This window comes from Manis javanica, chromosome 1 (genome assembly GCF_040802235.1).
Source record: "Manis javanica isolate MJ-LG chromosome 1, MJ_LKY, whole genome shotgun sequence".
In the NCBI taxonomy this organism is placed as follows: domain Eukaryota; kingdom Metazoa; phylum Chordata; class Mammalia; order Pholidota; family Manidae; genus Manis; species Manis javanica.
In genome coordinates, this window is record NC_133156.1 from 164202960 (window position 1) to 164218448 (window position 15489).

A 15489-nucleotide genomic window follows, 5' to 3' on the forward strand; every position below is an offset into this window, starting at 1 on the left:
AATGTATAGATGAGCCGTTTTCTTAGGAAAGGGGTCCCTTGAACCACTGACCTGAAGGACAGGAGGTGACTGGGCGTCTGGAAGCCAAGGTTTACTGAAGAGAGATTTATTGATCGCGCCTGACTCTGCTATTGGTCTGGGGACGTGAGACAGTGCCTGCCTTCAGGCCCGGAAGAACGGTGGCAATTATGTAAACACAAGACAGAGCTACCTTATTGGATCTTCACAGCGACAGCACGTTGTTATATTACAGGCGCAGAGGAAGCCTGACTCAGCATGGATGTTGGGTTCCAACCCCCTGGCCACCCTCCCAGCCACATTTGGAGAGCAGCTCTGTCAGGAATTGCTGTATCTGGCCACTCCACTTTTCTAGCAGATCATCCTTGGGAAAATAATTACTCAGAACCAACAAAAACTAGTAAAGAGGATCCTCACTAGAGTTATTTTAGAAGACAGTGTGGGATGCTTTTCATATATCTTTGGAAGGAAATAGACAAACCTCACTGAACATGTCTTATATGTGTCCAGACTGGTTACATTTTTTTCACATTTTTATATATTTTCAAGTTTCCTGACATAAGTAGACTTGATAAGACTTCATATATATGTCATTTAAAATGGTCTTTGTAAGGCTTATATAGACATAATTTGCTATGTCATGAAAATAATATTAAAAAGTATAGACACTTAAATGGCCACAATTAAATGTGTGGAAGGCAATGTGCAAAAATTAGTAAACCCATAGTGAACTACCAAAAGAAAAATTTGTGAAAAACTCTTCAAAGGATGGTAACAGTATCTCTTCTCCATTGTAAACTAGACAAGACCGACCACATCTCCGTGTTTGTTTCTGTGATCCCGACGGTGCTATGCCCTTTGAGTAATTTGCCTCACTGCAGATTACAGAATAAGGGAGTAGCAAAAGTAAGGACGCTACTGGGCATTTTTACTGGATTAGCAAGCTTCCTCTGAAGAAAAAAAATAATGGCTGCAGCCCCTTTAATTCACACTTTTGTCTCCAAGTCCAGATAAAAGGCTGACATTGAGACAGAATGGATGACATGCTTGAAGTGTGTCCTGTGTCTGAAGTTATTAATTAGCCAAGAACAGTTCCAGAGGAAAGACTCCCTATGGATTTAGACAGGGCTCTGAACTTTGATGAGTTACTATTTCCTTGATTTTAGGCTACCTTGGAAAACAACCTGTAACTCAGTTTTTAAGAAAACCTTTAGGTAGAACAACTGGATCATACTTGGAAAACACAAATGGTCATTTACACTGTCGGGACCCAAAGACAAAGAATCCAGCTCCATGAGAACAAAGCTGTTTATGGAATCACTTCTATTAGCAACAGAGGCCTCAATAGCAGGTTTCTTCCTCTTGGCTCTTCTTCCATGCCCCATTCTCTGGTTAGTCCCAGCATCAAAGGAGACACTTGCCATGTGACCTTCAGATCCCTCAATGACCTTCCCTGGGCCGTCTTCTTTACAGATCATTTGGTTGAAGTCATTTCCATGTTTTATCTAAACATTTATTCTTGAGTTGCAAACCCAAAACTGTTGTGTGACTTCACTGGCTAATACCTGCTTATCTCTCAAGCCTGCAAATGTCACTTCCTCCAGCTGGTCTTCCTCCACCATGCTAAGTTGGGTCAAGGTTGTGGGAGCTGTGTGCTCTTCTGTTGCATCCAGTCCTCACCTTACTGAAGACCCATTCTTTCAACAAGTTCGTTCATTCAACAAGTGTTTTCTGCATTCAGTGCCTACAGTGTACCAGGTACTGTTCTAGTACTGGGACTTTGTGGGAAATGAGAAAGTCCCTACCCTCCTGGAGTTTAGGTTCTTGTGTGGGGACAGCAGAAAGGAGACAACAGAAAGGCACAGTAAGGAGACAGAGGATTGGCGCCATGCTGTTTTAGATGAGGTGACCAGGGAAGACGACTTCTCTCAGGTGACATTTGAACAGAGGATTAGATGAAGTGGGGGGTGAGACCCACAAAGACCTAGAAGTGTTCCAGGCAAAGGAGACAGTAATCAAAAGGTCCTTTTGATTTGACAAGCTCCCTCAGGGAGGTCTTCCTCACAAAATTCACTGAGGGGTCGGTGGCACCTCATGGGCAGGGACTTAAACGTGTGGGACAGATGATGAATGAAATTTAATTTACTCTTGCCCCCCTCTACCCAAGTTCCACATTTGCTCTTTTATCTGGAATATCCTGCCTACCCCCTTGCCTCCCTTTCTTTAAACATTCCCTTCAATTTGTCTGCTTTGTTAAGTCTGGCTTGCTTGAGCCAGCCCCTGGCCTCAGCACACTGATGGCACGCACCAGCCGCGTCACCCATGGGCACCGCAGGAGTCTGCACAGCAGGTTTGGGAGTGAGTGCAGGGAGACAACATAGGCGGGCTCATCAGGGGATGAGCCTTCCAAATTTGAAACCACAACTCACCCCCGAGTATGGGCAAAAGCTAGCTGCATGGTATGAAGCAATGTACTCATACTTTGGGATCCAGTTTCTTTCTCCTTTAGCTCCCAGGGGAGAAAGCAGCAATTTGCCCATTCTAGCTGGCCCCTCTGCTACCTGCAGGCAGAAGACCCTATGGTGTCCATTTTACAGGATTCCTAATTGTGGCAGTTGAGCACATTTGTCCTCTATGCCTAGCAGCAGCTGGCACTCTCTAGCTCCAGTGACAAGAGCCTTGATTATATGCATTTTGTAAGTTCTGCTTCCTTTTTATTGCTAAACAGCCCCAGAATACTTGCCCCTTGAGTCACACATGAGAGCCAGCCATAGCTACTGCTATCTCTATGACAGGTACTCATAGAGACAGAACTCAAATAGGCAAACTGTAGACTCACTGAGATTACACATTTCATTTTTTATTACCAATCAAAAATAAATTCCATATATTGTTTAGCAAATATTATCATTGTCTTGTGACAAGACACAAGAGTCATAACAGAACTCCCCGAGAGTCAAAACTCAAAACAATGCCAAAATAAATCACAAAAATATACAAATTAAAATCTTATGCAAAATAAATATGAGTTATTTGCTATGTTGGCTATGATTTGCCTACCCATTTGGAGGCCATGGTCTTGCCAAGGTCTCCCTTACATGGGAAGACATGCAGGGCTGGGCCAGTTCCAGAGTATGGCTCAGCCCAGGAACCAGAGGTTATGACAGGAAGTGAAAAATTGCACTGAGAGAAGTCATCAGACCAGTAATATTTGGAAATAATTATGACCCTCTGCAAGAAGTGATTATAAATGGGGAACAATGGGACAGGGAAGAGGGACCATCTATTGGTAGTAACTGTGTGTGCAAAGAGGTAGCTATAGAAGTGTGTGCCCTACTCCTTTTCTTCACACACATTCACTTGTGCAGGCCAGTGCTGTATGCTCCACCTGGCACTCTGGCCTCTCAGGAACATGCTCTCTAAGTTCCTGTGAGGACTCAGAAAGCAAGCTGCTCCCATAGAAAACTAAGGGGTTTCCCCCAGTAAGGACAAAGGTGTGGTCTTTTTCCCCATGGCTGAGAACCCATGGGTGTCACCTCCCTCTCTCCAGACTTTCAGGAATAAATTCTGTGACTGAGGAAGACTTTAAGCTGACCTGGGGCAAAAATACTTGGTGTAAAATACTTCCTGGTTCTGAGAGTTAGGATTCTCTAGGCAACTGAAGAGGAGAGCACCTGGGGTTACAATTCACTGGTGGGGAAAGGAGTGAGTGAGTAATACTCAGGCAGGAGGCCTGCAGTCTGCCTCACCTGACCTTGGGCCCCAGCAACTGTCTACCCAACAGAAGGGCGTACATGGACCTCGGTCCCAGACTCCCCAGCAGTGAGCCGGCCTATTCAGCCCCAGGAAAAGGCACCCAGGCAGGACTTCATGTTGGGTGGGGCTCTCAGGGTCCACTGCCACTAGCTTTAGTGAAGGCCCTGACAACAACTCCTAGGATCACATGGGTGGGGGTTGGCTGCCAGATGTGTGCCCTTTCAGGTGGGAGCCTCCAGTCCTGGGCTCTGCAAGTATGTTGTCAAGGTCAGGGACAGCTCAGCAACGGAGTCAAGAGCATGAAGAACCTGCTCAGGCTGCTTTCCATATGCCCACTTGTCTTCAATCCCCAAGAGGCACTGGGGTTTGGGGATCAGAAGCCGGGAGTCTGGAAAGTAGGGCTTCATGGACCACTGACTAAGACTTGACCTGCACAGTGGGGTGGGAAGGGAGATGGCATTAACTGTTAATTGTTAACAATGCAGGTGCACAGGACCAGGTTCCCTCTTGGAACCAAAAGGAGTATCCTAAATGAGTTGCCTCTAGCGCAGTGCTCTCCTACCTAGGGGAAACCTTTGGTAAAGGTGAGGACAGCGCCTGGGGAGTGGGGCTGAGCAATCTGGAAGGTGTGAGACCTTGCCGAACACTTTAAGTTGGCCCCATTACAAGGGGAGTTGTCCAAAAGGACAGACAGGAGGCAAACCAATAGGAACAGGAGTGAGAGTCCACAGCCTAGCCCCAACTCACCGGCAGAGTCCAGTTCTAGGGCATTCCTGGATCCTGAGACTGAGGGAGTCGCTGCACTCCTCCCCACAGCTGCGAGTGTCCCTGGTCAGTTACCCACAATCCCCCGCCCTCAGCAATGGCAGGCCAGTCTCAGTGCACGTGTCCAGGCAGTTGTTCTCGGCAGTATTTGGTTATTTGCTTCCTGGGAAGAACCCTGTTCCACCCAAGGGAGAGCCCTCCTCCAGCGGGCCTCTGAGAGCCCATCTCTGAGGGAGGAGGAGGGAAGAGTGACTCCCTGAGTCAGGGATGTAAGCCAGAGGGCACGGCTTGGAGCAGATTATGGCTATTGCTTCCCGAGGTAAGAAACCCTACCCCTTTTAAAGTTTTTGTGGGAAAAAGAAAAAGTTGTTTTTAAAATAAAGTTCCTTAACCCTGTCTTCCAGTCCCCAAATGGTATTTAAAAAGAGGAGCAATGAGCCTAGTTTAGAAATTGTCTCAGTAAAAAACAGCCTTGCTCATTCATGGTGGCTGCCCTACCACCCTACCAGTCCAGGTCTGTGTGGCGCCACCATGGAGCTGTTCAGAGGTCCCCATCAGAGGCCAGATCCACCACGGCCTGGGGGCCATCTGGCTGCTCAGTTAGACAGGCTGTCGGTACCCCTTCTGGCCTAACAGGCTCCCTATCTTCACATGGGCCCACTGGGGAGGCCCCCGCGGGGCTGGCGGGGGATCCCAGGCCCTCCTGTCAGATGGCGCTCTCGTGGGAGGCTTTATGCCGCAAAGAGTTGCACTCGTTCAGGAGAGTTGTGGTCTCATCCACCACGGGCAGCTCAGGCTTCTCCACCAGGTTCTCTGCACAGATGGTGCACCCATCCAGGGGAAACTGAGAGCAGTTCTCCATGCGTGAGGCCAGCAGCCCGTTCTGGTACTGCTGTCGGGTAATCTGCAGGAAAGGATGCAGTTCACAGACAGCAGGGGCTGGAGGGACGACCCTGCAAGAGACCTGGGGCAATAGGGCTGGCCAGGATGGAGGCCAAGTCCAGACAGAGGCATGAACAGGTGGAATCTCCAGAAGACGGGAGAAACAGTGAGGAGCAAAAGTAAGGGAACATGGCTCCCATGCCAGGGCCTCCGTGCTGTGTGTGGTGGGTGAAGGGAAAGCTGCTGATTCCTGAGGCAGAGGGACCCAAACCTCCCTGATAAGGAAGACCAGGAGGGCCACTGGAAGCACTCACCTTAATGTACTGCAGGTCCATGAGTGCCCGGACGCTGAAGTCAGAGACGTACTGGCCCAGGATGGAGCTGCCGAACTGATTGCCACTGCCTGCCAAGGGAGCTGAGCTCGAGATATCCGTGCGGTCCGAGTAACTGAGAGAGGCTGAGCGACTGAGCAGGGTGGGATGGGACGGGGAGCGGTCTGCGGCGAGAAAGGGGCTGTCAGGCAGGAGCCCCAGGGCCCCTCACAGCCTCTCATCTAGCCCTGTCCCACAGATGCACAGAGAACAGTGCCCCCACCAGGAATAGGCAGAGTTCTTAAGGACAAACAGAAGCGATAACTGCAGGAGGTCTGGCCTCATGAAAGCAAATGAGTTAGTTTGTTTAGAAGTTGTGTGGTATTAAAAAGGCTACCCAAACAAAAACAAAAGACACGGTGAATTTATGGCTATGAAACCGCTCACTTCCACAACTTATCTACCAAGGGCAACACAATGATTATTACCCTAGCCTGGCAGACAAGCTTATGGAAAAGTGTCATCTCAATTTAACAGCTTTTGTCAAGGATTCTCTTCAATTACATTACATTACATTCTCTTCAATTACATTAATCAAAGAATACAGAGTTTGCACTCTTTCACTATGCATACACACACCCCTCAACGGGACACCCTGTTCACATCTTAAAATGTTCTTAAGAGGTCAAACGTATGTTTCTGCACATCGCATGTTCTGTGTGGAAGAGCCCTACCCACTTGTATGTGGGTGTGTGTGGGCTCCCAGCCAGTCTGGCAGGGAGTGTGGTAGCAGGTTCCTCTCTCAGGAACCTAGAGTCCCCAGAGCTACAGGCTTCCCACTCAGGACTGGCCTGAGGCCCCTCCCACCAGGCAGAGGGCCCGATGGTGGTGGTGCCTCTTGTCGCCACTAGGGGCAGCACAGGCCTCCATGCAGTAGATCAGAACCGGGAAGGGGGACTGACTCCACTCAGGAGAGGAAGGAGCCAGGTACTTACTTGAACTGCACACGTTATTGTACTTCACTAGATCTTGTTTTTGAAAACACATAGAAACAATGAAGTGTACCAAGAAGTTAACTGTGAACACATGCTGGCTTGTTTTAAACTGACAGGAAGTGAACTAAGCTAATTTGCTTAATTAACTAGTTAAGTTGCTAACTAAGTTAGCTATTTTAACAAAAGTCCAGCAGAGAGCAAACAGAGAATCTGGGGACTGGATGACCAGTACAGCTTTAAATAAGTGAGATTGAACTGAGGGATGCTCTGTTTCTGAGCCTCATTCATAAAACTAGGAAAATCTGACCTGTATACTCTATGATTGGTTAGGGTACAATCACTAGAGGATCGTGTACATTATCATTTATTCTAACTTAAATAACACCTCTTATTAAGTTCTAGAAATAAGAAGTATTTGGTATGTTACTTAATATTTCACATTAATTATTTGAATTGGTGGAATGCTTTTTTTTTTTTTTTTTGAGAGGGCATCTCTCATATTTATTGGTCAAATGGTTGTTAACAACAATAAAATTCAGTATGGGGGGGTCAATGCTCAATGTACAATCATTAATCCATCTCAAGCCTAATTCTCGTCAGTCTCCAATCTTCTGAAGCATAACGAACAAGTTCTTACATGGTGAACGAATTCTTACATAGTGAATAAATTCTTACATGGTGAACAGTACAAGGGCATTCATCACAGAAACTTTCGGTTTTGATCACGCATTATGACCTATAAACAATCAGGTCAAATATGAATATTCATTTGATTTTTGTACTTGATTTATATGTTGATCCCACATTTCTCCCTCTATTATCATCATTATTTTTATTTTTAATAAAATGCTGAAGTGGTAGGTAGATGCAAGATAAAGGTAGAAAACATAGTTTAGTGCTATAAGAGGGCAAATGTAGATGATCAGATGATCAGGTGTGTGCCTGTGGACTAAGTATTAATCCAGGCTAGACAAGGGCAGCAAGACATCCACGGATGCAGAAGATTTCTCTCAAAGCAGGGGGGGTGAGGTTCTGAGCCTCACCTCTGTTGATCCCCAAATTCTCACCTGATGGCCCCCCTGCTACTGTGCCTGTCTTAGGTTGTTCCTCCCTTGAGGAATCTTACCCGTCTCTGGCTAACCAGTCATCTTGGTGGAATGCTTTTTTTAATGCTTAGTAATACTCCAGAAACAGTAACAGAATTTAAAACCAACACACATTAGTGACATGACCTACTAAAACAGAGGTCCTAGAGAGAAATACAGCAAAATCTGAAGTTTGTTTCTGAATAATGAAATTATGATGCTTCTTAATTTTCTTAAGACCTTTTTGTGTTTTCCCAGGTTTTCTAAATAAGCTGTTAATTTTATGATTAAAACAAAGCAATAAGTGTAAAAAAAAAAAAAGGAAGGTTTTGACTTGGTAATTCCATTTCTGAAAGAATATTCTAAAGACATAATCTTAAACACAGAAAGACGTTTTCCATAATGAGGTTTCATCATGGTGTTATTTAGAATAGAGACTCTCCCATGAACATGCATCAGGGGGGATTAACAAAGGCAGGCACGTTCTGGTCAGTGGAACGCTGTGTGTCTCTGTTCCCATATTAGGTACAAACACCAGAAGTTTATGCAAACCTGTATGCATAAACTCCTGGCCACACAGATCCAAGGGCAAGTGCAGAGAGGAGGGGCAGGAGGCTGAGGGGTTGGCCAGTGAGGGCCAGGGCAGTCCACACTGTTCTCTTCAACAGCTCCTGACTCAAAGGCCATTAATGGCAGCCTACATCCTTCCAAGCCAAAATTTGCTTCTATTTTAAAGGGATGAGTGACTTCTAGTCACCTCTTTACCTTTTTTAAAAATGTGATCAATAGAAAAGTCTCACTGGTACAGTCAAGAAGGAAAAAGCCCCAGCTGTTTGAATATAAAATGGGCAACAAGTGACTGAGGTGACAGGTGTTTAGGACTTTTGGGGCCTCAGGAGCTAAAGTTCCACACTGAGACTGGAGCCAAAAGCCACTAGTAATGCTCACCTCCCAGGGTTCACCAAGTCAGACAGTGCCTTGCCCACCCTCCGCTGCCTGGCTAAGCAATGGGAGGGAATCCCCTGAATGAGTCTGGCAGACACAGTTCCCCCCCAGTCCTGGAAAAGGGCTCTGGAGTGTGGCATACCAAAGACCTGAACCAACACAGAGCTATATGGCCTTTTCCTAAGTACTTTGACTGCAAATAAAAAATCCAGAAATAATAACTGAGCTCTAACTATTTTGTACCAACTCTATCATTTACTGTTCCCAACAATTCTAAGAAATGGGCACAGATATTTTACCCATTTCACATGAGGAGACCAAGACTTAGGGAGGGTATGTCAGCTCCTGGGAATCCTTTAGCTAATAACCGTGGAGATGGCATTCAAGCAGGGCAGTCTGACTGTGGCCACACATCTAACTGCCCAGCTGCTGCCTCCACCTGGCAGACACCAAGCAATAACAGAATGAAAAACTATGAAAAGAGGAGGGAAGTTTTTTAGAGAAAGCTAATGGGATGACAAGTCTTCCCAAGGAGGTCTGAGTGGCCTTCATTAGGGAGTGCTGAACAGGTAGGCTCACTTGGCTTGGCTGGGAGCAACCCTCCACTCCCAGGCGCACGCACGTGCATGCGTGCGTGCGTGTGTGTGTGTGTGTGTCTGTGTCTGTGTCTTCACACCCAGTAACTGGGCCCTAGGCCAGGCAGAGCCAGCACTAATCAGGCTGGCCCACAGGTGTGAACACGCAAGGTGGGGAGACTCAGGGCCTGCTGGGAGAAGTTAATACAGCTGTGGTATGTGGGCTCAGGCGACAGGTGGCAGTACAAACTTCTCCAGCCATGCCAGTTACCTGCGAGCCAGGAGAGCAAGGAGTTCCGCTTGCCAGGCGGACACCCGACCTGGGCTGAAGGCACTGGAGCAAAAGAGGAAAAGGTCAGTGATGGGTGGGGTCAGAAGGCAGGACACGGGAGCTACTGGAATGGGATGGAGAAGCAGAACTCAACCCTGCTGGAGCCAGGTTCCCCTGGGCAGAGAGGGGACATAATGGGAAAGGACAGGCTCTGCTGGGCAGGGTGCTCAGACAGACCAGTGAGCCCTGCTTAGAGGGTCAGGAGCTGGCGGAGGTGGCCCAGAGCTCCCACAGTGAATCCAGAGCCCCCAGACATCATCTCCGCTCCCTGCCAGCCACTCCAAGAGAGAACTGAGGTCTCCAGTTCAAGGGACACAGCCAAAGACCCTAACCTGGGTCTCTGAGGCACCACTGCAGTGAAGAGTGTCTGCAGGAAATGTCCCGTGACTGTGTGCCCTTGTGAACAAGATGTCCCCAAGGCAGACTGCAAGAGGTGGTCTTGGAAGGGGCAGAGAAGTCTTCCCCAGGCCTGAGGCATCTGGGCAGGGGCCACTGATGCAGAACCCAGCTCTGGAGCCCTGTCTCCCTGCTCCCTCCCTCCAGCAGCCTGCTTATGCTGGCTCATGCTACAGAGGGGTGGGGCGTGTCACACCAGCAAATGGATGGGTGCCCTGGCCCCACTCTGTGTCAAAGAACAGCAACAGGCACAGCCCAGAGACCTCCCAGGAGCTGTAGCACACCTCATCGTGTGCCTGTGTCCTGGCACCAAACCAGACTTTCACTCTCCAGCACACAGCAACCTGGGGCCCCTCTTGAGGCTTGGAGGGGTCACACAGCTAGCAAGGAGCCAAGCCAGGTGACACTTGGGCCTTGCCTGCAGGGGCCCATTCCAGCCACAAGGCTCCTCTTGCAAAGGAAGCCTGGGCCATCTAGGACTAGAGATGCACAGGGCACTGGGGCAGCCAGAGTGGCCCTTTCCCAGACTTTCCACAACCTCTCCTGGAGGATGTACAGTCCCTCTTCACTCTCAAGTCCCTTTACTCCATCAGAATTGACAAAGCAGCCATTAAGCCCCCAAAAGCCAAACCCACTGCAATCTTCCCAGCAAACACCTTGGCCTGGTTCCCAACCATGGACCCCCTCACCCACCACCCCTGAGCTCCCCTGTCCCAGTCTTCACAAGCAAGGTCTCCCTCCACCTGCCTTTTTCTCTCACCCTTCTTCCCACTATTACGGACAATAAGGGCCACTGTGGCCCACTTGCCTGGCTGCCCCATTCTGCTATCATATTTCCCCTGCTCACAGGCCACTAACAGCTGCCTGCTTCCTATCATGACCCAACACCATTGGCTTTCTGGGGCTCCCAGATGTGTCCTTCCTCACCCACAGTCTTTCTCACCTCCGGCAGGCTGGTCTCACATCTCAGAACACACGCTCAGCTCCCCCAAGGCCTGTCAGAATCTCGCTCCATCTCTTCCCCTCTGCCCTCTGAATCCTGTACAAAGGGGCAAGTCCCTCTGCTCTCCCAGGCTACCCCTCTAGGCCCTGGCAGCCCTGGCCCTTGCTGCTGAGCCACCTAGGGCATGGGCCACCTAGACTGCCCAGCTTCTGGGCTGACAGTCAATGTGTCCTCCTCCAGGTGTGCTGGAGGGCGGCACAGATATAGCCTGGCGACTCACCAGTGGGGGACGAGGACAGGGCCATGGTCCCGTAGTAGGAAAAGGCGCCCGTCTCAAACTTCATGTTCTCCTTCCCAGCCTCCACCTCCACCTTCCCCTGAAAGGATGCAGGGTCAGGATTACACATAGGGTAACAAGGGAAAGAAAGGATGAGGCAAGTAGGAGAAATGAGGGGTGAGTAGGACTGTGCCACCGAGGAGAGCTGGTTCAGAGCACAGAAGAGCTCAAGGGCCCAACCAAGGAGTTCAAGGTGGCCTCTCAGGAAGACGATGGGCAGCGGGAGAACTCAGGCTCCAGTGCAGGCCACTCACCTGCAGGATGAGGATGAAGTAGTCGGCAGGTTTATTTCGGGTGTACAGGTAATGGCGGCTGTAGTACTTGTTATGCTCATCAAACTTGAGTTCCTGAATGACGTCTGGGTACTTGAGCAGCCGAAGCAGTATTTTTTCTGATATCACGGAGGAGCTAAACTGGGGAACCTCTGTAGGAGGAGAGGAGGACTTTACATGGACCCAGGCCAGGCAGCACCTAGAACATGGTCACCGCTGTCACTGCCCAGGCCCTGCCCTTCCTTGGCCCCAGACTGGTTAGACGTGAATCTGCCTGCTTGGGCTTCAACAACGGCTCCTGCACTAATAGTGTGTGACTTTGGGCAAATTACTTAACCTGTTTCAGTTTCCTCATCTGTAAAACGGGAGTTAAAATTTCACAGGGTGGTTGTGAGGTCAAATGGGACAGTAGAGACAAAGCACTTAGACACTCTTGGCTTATGGGAAGTACTTGATAAATATTACTATTATTATCATTATCATCAACAGCCTGGCAGGAAAAATAAAGGAGAAGGAATTACCACACCTTTAGGAAGTGAGGGGTGGAAGGAAGTTAAGATACAGGGGTTGGGGGGACATGGAGGGCATAGGAAGGCATTTTCCTAATCAATTACCCAGCCCCTAAGGGAGCTTTGAATCAGGGGTGAGAAGAAAGTAATGTCACTGATCTGGAGGTCAAGTCTTGTGGGACCCAGCACACGCAGGCAAGAGGAGGCGGAGAGACAGGGCTGGATCCAGACTCCCCCAAGGGGCCAGGTGGGGCCAGGGCTGGGGGCGGCACCTGGGCGGCATGGTCTGGGGGACGGGCCTCCTCCCTCCTCCTGCACAGGTCTTGGTGGGCCCAAGGGAGTCTCTGTGCCCACCTCAGGTACTTCTGTGGTTATTTTCAAAACTACCTTAGATGCTTCCTAGAAGTTGGCAATGGCAACCCATTAACATGGAGAACAAACCACAGGGAGCCCGAGGATACAGGGATGCAGGGATGGAGGGGGCCACCTTGCCCAGTTCCAGGGCAGCCTTGTTTTCTCCCACCTGTCATCTGCTGCAACCCTTGTCCCTCGGGAACACAGCAGAGTCCCAGTCCCATTATTTCTCCCTGTGTCTCTGTGTTCCATGATCCCCGAGGGCCCTTCCCTGCTCTTACCTGTGGCCAGGAAGCGATGAGCAGCCAAAAGTAGCTGAGGTGAGATTTTCACCTTGAGTTCATTGTCAGCATCCTTGAAGGCTGAGAAGTCACGTTTGTTCTTCGCAGATACCCGTTTCCGGCTTCGGTTGTCAGCTGCAAGAAACAGAATCTGGAACTGAGAACCCATCCCCCCAGCCTCAGGAACAGACTGGATCCCGCCCACTGGCTCCCACTCCATGGTGCCTTCTTCACCACAGAAGCAGCAGAGTCTGGGCCAGGCCGGCTCCTCTCACAGCTCCAACTGGCACTCCCCACTCGCCCGTAAAGAGGAACCCAGTAGGGTCAGGCCTCCTACATCCCTGCACAGTGACCTTTCCTCCTGGAGATGTCAGATGTCAGGTCAGAGCAGAAAAGGGACCAGGAGATGGTGAAACTCACTGTACATATCGGACTCATCAAGGATCTCCGACTTGATGATCTCCTCAATGACATCCTCCAGGGTGACCAGGCCCAACACCTCATAGAAGGGGTCACCTTCACCCTCGTTGTTCACCTTCTGCACGATGGCCAGGTGGGACTTCCCTGGGGAGACAATGCAATGAGTCAGAGCAAAGGGACCAGTCATGAGACTCCTCTACCAAAACGTTAACACATTTGGGGTCATGAGTCATTGGGGTGGGGTCATGGTCGTTTTTTCCCCTTTTCTGTATTTCCTGAAATTTCTACTGCAAACAGATATTGCTTTAATGAAAAAGAAAAACAGAAGTATTTTTTAATTTAAAAGGCATTTAATTAAGGACCATTTGTTCAAATAGAATAAAATGGAAAGGTCCTGACAGGCTGTCCCTGGACTCCCAGGGTGGGGAAAGATCCACATGACAACCAATGGACAGAGTAGTCATCGGTCAGAGACATGTGTGTGCCAGCTTGACATGGGGCCTCAAGGGCCATTCACATTCCTCTACCCAGCTCTCTTGGCAAAACTCCCTGCAAGTAAGCAGGGGCCTAGATACTGCCCGAGGCAAAGGCACTCAGCTCCCAAAGCCATTAACAAATTAGCCCAGGCTGTAATTAGGCCAAGCAGGTGCTAGAATTAGAGAAGGGCCACCCCTTCCACCTAAAGCCAGAGAAACTTAGGAAGCAGGGGGTGGGACGGGGAAACCCTCCACAGGAAGCTCTGCGGGATGTAGGGCCTGCCAGGTCCCGTGCTTGTGTCAATCGCCAATATACAACAACAGGGAGACAGCCAAGAAGGGCTTGGCCCTCACCCCGGGCTCAAGGGTCTGTGTGACCCACAGGTGGGACATAGGTGTGGAGCAGCCTGAAGGAAAAAGCCCCAGGAAAGCTGGGAAGGTCACCTCAAGGTCTGCTGCACAGCTTCCCCCTCACAGTCCAACCTAAGGGCCTCACTCTAAAGACTTGGCGTAGAGGAGCCTTCCAGGTCTCTCAGGCCCCCGGAACACCCAACCCAGAGTGCCCTCTTCAGAGCTTAAGGGCACTGAGGGAGAACAGAGAGATACCATGTCTCGGGACTGGCAGATTAACAAACAAATAAATAAATAATACCAGAGTATACCACATGCGATGAACAGGGAGAATTGTTTTGTGAAACTTTTCCACATACATGCCACTCACTATGATGTACTTATTTCCAGCTATGAGTTGTGGCCAACAAATTTCCTATTTTGCTAGACTGACCCATGGCTAGACTTGATTAAAAACTTCTCAGTGTCTTCTCAGCATGTGTCAAGAAGAGCAAGACATCTGCCAAGGTCCTCTAGCAGGCAGTGGTCAGTCTGGGCCAGGACCCTGGGGTCCATTCCCCGGGCCTCTTTGCCTGCTGGAGGCTGCCCACCCAAGGGTGCCCTCTAGAGAGAGAAACAATGATCTGAGTGCCCTGGGCAGCCAGCTAACCTGTATCATCAGACAGTGTAGGGGAAATGGAAGTTCTGTGGCCAGAGTCCTCACCTGATACCCACTGTATATGCGCAATGAGGTAATTCTTAGCCCACTGCACAGGCTCATGCTTGCATACCCGTTGGCAATAAGCCATTACTGCCGGTATTGCTATAAAGTTCCGCCTGGTACTAAGGACCAAGGGAAACAGGAGAGCAGATTCTAGAGAAGAGGGCAAGACAGCAGGAGAGGAGAGCAGAGGCTGGGGCCCAGGCTAAGCCAGGGGTAGAGATGAACAGGATTCTAGGGATTCTAGTGCTTGACTACCACCATGAGAATAAAGCTTGGTATGAGCCCCCTTTTACCCCCAGCATTCCCTTGTCATTATTTGGTCTCACCGAATCCACAGTGAACTTCTCCAGGGCTGAAACTCTCAGGCGAGACAGATGGGAACCAGAATTAAAGCAAGAGAGCTTTTACCACCTTACAGTTATGATGCCCTGTGTTGGGTGTTGGGAGAGACAAACAGGCCCTCACAGGCCCTCTGGTTGTAGGCAGGTAAACGGGCACAACACTGCAGGAGGCCAGTGTGGTGGCATGGCTCAAACCTGAGGGTCCCTAACTTGGCTTTCTCAGAAGTTCCACCTATAAGAAGTTATCTATGGATATATCGTCACAAAGCAGAAAGACACAAGAGCAAAGGATTCATCAGAACATGGTTTCAGACAACCTCAAACCAGAAATGACCTAAATCAATAGTGCAGCAAGAGTACCAAATGGGGCTGCTCTGGGGCAAAGGTGGCAGGGCTAGGTGGACAAGGTGGAATGAAACCCCAGTGGGGCTATTAGTGGAAGA

The 15489-nt window shown here is 49.4% G+C and overlaps 1 protein-coding gene across 5 annotated transcripts in view; it reads right to left on the reverse strand.

Moving 5' to 3' along the window:
• Positions 1-2857: 2857 nt before the first annotated feature.
• CNNM4 (cyclin and CBS domain divalent metal cation transport mediator 4) overlaps positions 2858-15489 on the reverse strand; it is a 41053-nt gene continuing 28421 nt past the window's right edge. Inside the window, exons 2-8 of one of the 5 annotated variants that reach the window (XM_036994638.2) lie at positions 13176-13319; positions 12756-12890; positions 11594-11763; positions 11283-11379; positions 9604-9666; positions 5736-5917; positions 2858-4203 (exon numbers count right to left, since the gene is read on the reverse strand). In XM_036994638.2, coding sequence (XP_036850533.1) covers positions 4192-4203; positions 5736-5917; positions 9604-9666; positions 11283-11379; positions 11594-11763; positions 12756-12890; positions 13176-13319 — 803 coding nt within the window. In that variant the 3' untranslated portion in view covers positions 2858-4191. Of the gene's footprint in view, positions 5444-5735; positions 5918-9603; positions 9667-11282; positions 11380-11593; positions 11764-12755; positions 12891-13175; positions 13320-15489 lie in introns of all 5 variants that reach the window. The other 4 variants (XM_017672722.3, XM_036994636.2, XM_036994637.2 and 1 more) reach the window with 4 other exon arrangements.